The sequence below is a fragment of the Pogonomyrmex barbatus genome, unplaced genomic scaffold, assembly GCF_055798465.1.
Source record: "Pogonomyrmex barbatus isolate J1 unplaced genomic scaffold, ASM5579846v1 scaffold9, whole genome shotgun sequence".
Taxonomy (NCBI): domain Eukaryota; kingdom Metazoa; phylum Arthropoda; class Insecta; order Hymenoptera; family Formicidae; genus Pogonomyrmex; species Pogonomyrmex barbatus.
Window position 1 is genome coordinate 7148552 of NW_028297193.1, and position 8545 is coordinate 7157096.

General features: G+C 28.1%; 1 protein-coding gene across 1 annotated transcript; it reads right to left on the reverse strand.

The window, feature by feature from the left end:
* Positions 1–1844: 1844 nt before the first annotated feature.
* Positions 1845–7161, reverse strand: LOC105431119 (BTB/POZ domain-containing protein KCTD9). Its single transcript, XM_089084492.1, has 7 exons — positions 6653–7161; positions 5773–5894; positions 5483–5659; positions 5212–5372; positions 4913–5139; positions 4273–4602; positions 1845–4120 (listed from the first exon to the last, which is right to left on the reverse strand). Exons 1-7 carry the CDS (start codon positions 6698–6700, stop codon positions 4004–4006), a joined length of 1182 nt encoding a protein of 393 aa, XP_088940618.1. The 5' UTR covers positions 6701–7161; the 3' UTR covers positions 1845–4003.
* Between the last annotated feature and the right edge of the window lie 1384 nt (positions 7162–8545).

The window sequence follows — 8545 nt, forward strand, 5'->3', positions numbered from 1 at the left end:
ATTAATAATGTTTCATTATCATTATTTATTCATTAAAAATGTCTTAAAAATAAAAACGATTAAATAATGATATATTTATGATAATATTTCATAACAAATGTAACGTTTATTTTACGTCATTATTTAGTACATTGATGACGAATGACAAAAAATGACTTTAATCATCGTTATAATGATGTTGATATTGTTATCTGGATCATAATAGTTATTAGGAAGTTAATTAGTATTTTCAGAATACGTTTCAGAACTATGTCAAGACAATGTCAGGATTATCAACAATTATTTATTAAAAATGCGTTATATATAAATGCGCACATAAATGAATCAAGCTTTATTAATTATAACTTGTTAGTTATACAAAACATAAAAATTCTCATTTTTAGCATATGAAATAAAAAAAAAATATATATATATATATATATATATAAAACATAAACTATAAATTCTTTAACGTAAATAATATTTTTTTAGGATAATTAATTTTTAAAAGAACTTTATATTTATATATATATATATATATATATATATATATATATATATATATTGTTGTAGCCAGGTCTACAACTAATAATAAAAGTAATCCACATGGCAACAAAATTAATCCGCATGAAATCGGAAAAAGTCTTTCGAAAGACGACATAAATGCGTGATCGCCAAAATTGCGATCAGTCTTTCGAAAGACCGCAGAAATGCATCGCGCGAGAACATTGCGAACATTTGCGAAAAGTCTATCAGCAAATTCCTCAATTTGCTGATCGAACCAGGCGTGATATTGAGCAATCAATATCACGCGATCAATCGACGCAACCGATCAGAATGCTGATCGGGCATCGACCAGTCTATATAATCGATCATACAAGGCAGAGTTGGGAGAGTCAAATACTACGTGTCGTCCGGAATCGGACTTATAATAATCGCACGAGATATTATCGAATCTCGTAGCGAAGTTCCCGCGAGCCATACTATCAGCATCTCAGGTGACATATTCGGTCGTCGGCCGCCAGAGTAACGCGATACGCACCGAGTCACCCGACGACGTTTAATCGTGTGTAAAATATAATCGTTAATATATCCAGCATCTGTGCACTTGTGAGAATAAATCAATTAAAATAAAGGAAGTGTGTGTTAATGAATTCAAGAAGATCCCTATATTCTTTTGATCCTGCTCGGAGTTCTCTCTTTAGGCTTAACGAACCCGACTATCCCTAATATTAACGTTGTAGCTCATCCGGGGTACAACAATATATAGTATATATATATATATATATATAAAGCATTTTTAATAAAAAATGTTAATAATCCTGACATTGTCTTGACACAGTCCTGAAACGTATTCTGAAAATACCATAATAACATATTCTGGATCAGTATTGTTACATTATGGGCATTCCTAAGAATGCTTGCGGAATATTCTGAAGTTATCTTGAATTTATCCTAAAGTTGTGCTAAAAAAGTCCTCAGAATAGCCTGAGGCTGAGTGGAGGACATCCCGAGGACGTCTTCAGGTCGTAATGAGACGCTTATTTGTTAGTCCACAGGACATCCAGAAATTTTTGTCTAATATAAGTGTAATGTTCTAAACATGTTCTACATATATCCCGGGATATTCAGAACAATACAGGATCATCCTAAGGACGTTCTGTGCTATTAGAATATATACGTTCATACACTACGTATGACATACACAATATACTAGTATGACATACATATAATACAATAATAATTATTAAATTCAATCCAAAAAATATAAATACAATAATATTATATATTCAATATAAACTTGATACGTTTTATAAAACTAAGATAAAATCATCGTAATTTTTAATAATATATATCACACAATATGTTTATAACACCTATTTATTAAAGTATAACAATATATAAAGTATACAATATATAATCAAAACTTATTAAAATATTAAAATATTAAAATTATAACAAATATTTTTACATTAATTTGTTAAATTTTGATTTTCCTTATTGCTATACATGTAAATACATTGTTATATTTATATGTAATTCAATATATCATATATATCATAAATATATGTCACAAATTCCGTACATTCTTTGGTTCTCTCTTAGAAAAAATCTGTTATTTAATTAATATACAAAGAATTTATAGAATTTTATAAAATACATAAAGCACCTTTTGTTTATTTTCATTGTCAAATTACATATTTTAATATTTTATATCACTTCCAGTTTACTTCATACTAATAACTTTTTTAAACTTTTACAAAAAATATAACTTTTTTAATCTTTCGAAATTGAGAACACTTAATTGTAAAATAGTATCAATTAAGTATATCAAATTTATTATAAAATATAACAAAATTATGATATAAAATATTTGTATAAATAATTTAGAAATTTTAATAATAACGAAAAAAAGAAAGATATAATATATTAAAAATCTCTTTTTATTACTTAGTAAATAAAGTTGACATAATGACAAATTGACAATGAAAAACATCACGTTTTATTCATTAATTGCTATTATTTTTACACAATACATTATAGGTAAAATAATAATAAAAGATCATACACAGGCGCGCGCGCATGCGTGCATGTATAGTATAAAAATACACATACGCGCACTTATGTGTCTATAAATATTTTTTTGCAGTCTAATATATAATTATTGTTCAAACAGTTCAAACAATATAATTATTTATAGCGATTTCGGTTGAAGGCACCAATGCGCACTGATGCAGATTAAAGTCCGTTGTACATTAATCTATTTATAGATAGAAACATAATATAAATACGTTTTACTAATAAAATGCTCAATATACATTTCATTAAACAATGTAATTAATTATATTAAGCATCTCGTGGTCCAATTCGCTTGTGTACAATACACATACTTTTAATTTGTATAACGATAACTCAAGATGCATCAGCGCATACTAATGCATCCGAATTCGTTATTTTTGTACTAAAAAAAAATATTTTGTTATCACGTTAGATACATTCATGTTGTTATAAATTATGTAAAATTATATAAAATATTTATTAGAATTTAAGAGAATGCTATATTCGTTTGTATTACTGACAGAATACAATATTTTTCGTTTTTTTTTTCTATATTGTTTTTATAGATTTAAAAATCTTTTTCCACGATTAAAGTTTTTGCATTAATATATATCTATGTTTACATTAATATATATTATGTTCTTAACATATGGATTTGTTAAGAACGCGAAAAATTTTTTTAATTTAGAATCCTTTTTATCATTTGCTATAATATCCAAAACTATCAAGTCATATCAATATTTATTTTATATAAGATTTCTTCTCTACAGCCTATATAAAAAATTGATATCACTAATAGAAACAACATTAAGTTACAGAAATGAAGAAATAATATATATATATATATATATATATATATATATATATATATATAAAAGTTCTTATAACGAATTCAATCACCTGTATTACATCAGATTAGTGCATTTTAAATGCTGCTGATAACATAAAATTATTGAAATATAAAAGTATATAAACATTTCACATAATTGTATAAATAGTTAACAATATGTCATATTATTTAGCACTATATGTTACACCACTATATGCTATGCATTATATACTATAGTAATTTAGCACTATATGCTATGCACTATATACTATAGTAATTTAGCACTATATGTTATGCACTATATACTATAGTAATTTCATTATCAAAAAAGTAATCTTATGCTATAGCATTTAAATATTTCATATGTAGTAGATATTTCATATGTATTTTTAATGTACATTAACCCAATGCAGGTGATCGAAGCCGCTATTAAAATTAAGCTTAGATACCTAATATGATATAAAAAAATGTATACAAAAATTTTTTTATATATGTGCACAAATATATGCATAAGTTAATGTATGTATATATGTTTAGATGTGCATAAATGTACATATGTGTGGATGCTTTTATTAAAGTTCATTCATCCCTCCAGCATTACTTTAAGCTGCGCTAATATGTGCAGCATATTCATTGTTATCGTATTGTTTGAGACATGTGCAATGGTGTTAACATTAATTCAAAAGCCGCATCTTTCAAATTTGCACCGCGTAAATTTGCATCCTGCAGATCGGAACCAGATAAATCACAACACTAAAAAGAATAGAAGCATAAATATACAAATGCATGTATAAATATAATAAATTTAATAGTAAAAGTAACGGATGTATGAAAAATGTATTAATGAAAAAATATAAGGATATTATGTTTTACTAAAATAGTACACATAATAATGAGATTAATACCTCTAAATCAGCACCAGCTAAAACAGCTGATCTCAAAATGCAATTCCTAAGAATAGCATTCTTTAATGTAGCCACCCGGAGATTGACGGCTGCCATATTACTACCTTCGAGATTAGCACCTTTTAGATTTACACCTTCCATATTCGCCGGCAAACCACCAGGATCTTCAAAATTACACGAATGCAGATTAGCTGCGGCTAAATTTGCACATGACATTTTGACACATACAAGTTGTGCGCCTTGCAAATTGGCATGGGATAAATCAGCGCGCTCAAAACAGCATCCTGACAAATTAGCACCTGCTAAACTACAGTGATGCATAATGGCGTACTAGAATAAGAAATATATAAAAGTAGATGTAGCTTTCTTTTATCATCATTTTGTATCAATTAAAACTAACAAGAGCTAATGTTATTTTTCATATTTATTTACACTTACACACACACACACACACACACACACACACACACACACACACACACACACACACACAAAATTTAAGAAATTACTAAAAATGTATCATATAGTGATCAATAATTCATTAAATTGTGTTTGAACACAAAAAATCGCATTACATGTTGTTAACTTAACAAATTAATAAACTAACTTATTCTTTTTACATTGTATGGAATAGATATACCTTGAAATTAATATTCCTAAGATCTAATTTCGACAGATCAGCTCTTACAAAATCAACTCCTTGAAATCTAAGTTCTGCATTAGTTGATGTTGACATGATTGCTTTAAGTACATCTTTACGAGTTAGAGATATAAGACCTTCCTTCTGCAATTCTTCCTTTTCTACCATTGTAGTTAGAATTTGAATAGCACCTTCAATGCCATAAAAACAAGCTTCTGCCAAAACTCCTGCAAAATATTTCAAAATATTTATTTTAATATGATACAATCATATTAATATAAATATAATTTACTATGTACCCGTAATATTAACATGGGAATCAAGTATGATTTGACCATGCCTCAGATAATTTAATAATGGTTCAAAATAAGTAGGACTTCTGTCAATCAGATATGCTCCACGGTGATCTTGTCTACTTGGCTGTATAACATGCTCAGCATTTCCAGTTTCTATAAACATTCTAGTAAGTAAAATACTACATTAATCTTATATCAATATTTCATGTATATAGAAAACTATATTTATAAAACTATATATAATAAAACTGATTAAACAGAACAGATAATATACCTTGCTAACATACTCATAGGTTCTTTTTTCGTTAAAGTATCCCTAGTTGTAGTAAAATATTTTCCTCCAACATTCAATGTTATCCATTCGGAATTCTTATTTAGCAAATTGTGATTACAAATTTTATTTGTATGTATAAAATTTTCTCCATTTGAAACATACAAAATATCATCATCTCTATGAAGAAAAATTTCAATATTTTTATGATACCAAAAGATCTGATCAATTTCATATTTTATGTATAAGTATATTTATAATAAAAGGAAAATTAAATTAAATAGACTTTTTACCTAATGAGTTTAATATCATCAATTTCACCACCTTGTGATGTAAAAATTCTTTTTGCCGTTATTTCAAATTTTATACTAGCTGCTGCCAATAATTCATTCAATGAATGAGTCACTACAAATACCTAGGGTAAATAAATATATCAAATTTACATTGTCAAAATATTTTTATCTAAAAATATTATTTTTGCATAAAATAAGAACAATTATCAAGAGATATATATTATTTTTTAATTCAATACACCAAAAGATATCACAAGATTAAATCAAAAACAAACATATATTGTTTTAAAAAAAATAATTTTTTTATTCAACAATTATTTTAACAATAAAAGTGTTAGTAACAAAGTCATTTCTTTTCAATTTCTCTTGTTGTCTATACTTTTTATATTTTAATCTTATATTTTAACAAATAGTTTTTACTAATTAGCCAGAAACACATTGTTTCTTTTGTTTCATTTGTTACTTAATCAAATCTTTCAATATTTCAATTGTATATTTTGTATTCAATTATATATTTTTATATCATAATTATTTCTTAATTTTGTAGCACCACTCTTTTTAAAGAAAAAATTTTACCTTCCCTGCTCACAGAAATTTTAACAGAGCACAATATTGATACACAAATGATATTTTCATGCTTACTCATTAATTACAAGAGTATTGCAAATCTTGATATGTCATTACAAATATAGTTGCAGTATGCAAATTTATCTTATGTCTACAAACATAATACATCTATTTTTAAACATTTTGAACAAAATATAATAATATAATTGCATAGTTTCTGATTTATTCTCGTATATCAAATAATAAATTTATAAATAAAAAAATAATTTTAAGAGTAGATTTAATTTAACTTAAGAGTGACACATGACAATACCTTGCCATTAACATCAGTTCCATTAATAAAAATAATTGCTCTCTTCATGATGAAAAGATAATTTTTGGTAATTGTTCTATTTAGCCCCACCAACTTCAGTTATGTTGAAATTATACTTATTTGATGCAATTTTACAAAATGAAAGAATTAGATAGAAAAAGACGTCGTTTTGCCCCACGAAGTGAAATATTAATCATTAAAGTTGACGACTTTCCAGATTAAAAAATCTATCATATCGACGAAATACAGCGACACGTATATGTGCCATGCCCTAAATGCATGTATTTAAGCTGGAGTCACAGATGTTTATGAGCTGTGTTCCAAAATTGATTGTTAGCGCTGACAGTAACTATGAACACCTATGAACACCGTTTCAAAATTCACTCATCAGCATAAACTTAGTTTATACCATACGCAAATTTTAATACGCGAATCAAAATGGAATGCATTAAATATTAAATCTAGCGTGTTTACACCGAATAACATGAAGTAAATAGAGTGAACAAATAGCACGAATGCCGTCTCATAGAGCGTATCGCGCGTATCGAAAATCTGACCAATTGCAGACGTTCCGCTATTTTCGATACGCAGCCGTTCCGCCGAATCCATTATTGTAAATTTCGCGATTGGTCAGATTTTCGATACGCGCGATACGCTTCATGGGACGGCATCCTATAGGCCATATCAGACTAGCGGTTGCGCGGCTACGGTTGCCGGTTGACGATTTTATTTCAGCCAATCACAATGTAGCAGGTCCTGATTATGGTCAATGTGATTGGTAATAGTAGAATCGTTAATCAGCAACCGCAGCCGGGCAACTGCTAGTCTGATATGGCCTTAAGGGTTGCCATCACATGCGGCGTAACTTGCGTAAGCGTAATTTGCGTATTCTAGTATTTTACTAAAACACGTTACGCCATTTTGAAAGCCTTCTTTCACATAGAGCCTATTTCGCGGAATTTCGAGAAATGCGTAATTAATACAACCAATTGCTATTAGGATTTCTATTGTACTCTCTAACAGAAATACTAAACTAATTTGTGATTGGTTTTTGTATCTGAAAAAGTACGCTTCATGAGGAATCGAGACTTTATGTACGAATAAATCAAGTAGATGTGAATCTAATCTGTGAGAATGATTCAGAAGTCATTATGAACCCTGATCCGTTATTATTAATAATATGGAAATGATGGCAAAAGTGGAAGAAGATGAAACAACAGAAAATTAGACGATATAATATTTTAAAATTGTTTGGAATATGGAAACTGATAACAAGAAAAAACTTGTCATAGAATGTGGGTGCATCCGATATTCGCAAAAAGACGAAGATTATTACAAAGTGACAATCTGACCAAAGAAATGGAATTTGAAGATTACGAAATGTTCTTCAGGGTGAAGTCCAATCGGACATATTGCCGATTGGTTGATTAAATAAAAAAATTTTTGATAGGTGGCTTACTAGAAAATTCCTAGTCATCGGATGATGTGAGTATGTCCGATTGAAAATGTGCGCATCTGGGACGCTCCCATAAATTAATATATATATATATATATATATATATATATATATATATATATTTATATATTTATTTATTATTAATTATATTAGGTGTACAAAAAAGTTCTGAGCTTTTTTTGTAAAATTCAATCTTTATTCAAAAACAAACAAAAAAATATTAATCGGCGAAATATTCCCCGTTTGCATCAACGAGCTTTTGCCATCTTTCGGGTAGCTTGCGAATTCCTTGACGATAGAAGCTCATCGGTTTCGAAGCGATAAAGTCATCAATGCATTTTCGTATCTCTTCAAATCTCACGAAATGTGTATCAGCCAAATGATGTTACAGCGACCGGAATAGATAATAATCGGAAGGCGCCATGTCTGGGCTATAC

Bases quoted from the DNA above. Each gene is read 5' to 3' on its own strand.
- LOC105431119 (XM_089084492.1), bottom strand. From the start codon at position 6,700: ATGAAGAGAGCAATTATTTTTATTAATGGAACTGATGTTAATGGCAAG. The intron at 5,373-5,482 runs GTATATTATCTG...TTTACTTACTAG, and splicing joins CCTATGAGTATGTTAGCAAG to AATGTTTATAGAAACTGGAA. The intron at 4,121-4,272 runs GTATTAATCTCA...TATTCTTTTTAG, and splicing joins TAGCTGGTGCTGATTTAGAG to TGTTGTGATTTATCTGGTTC.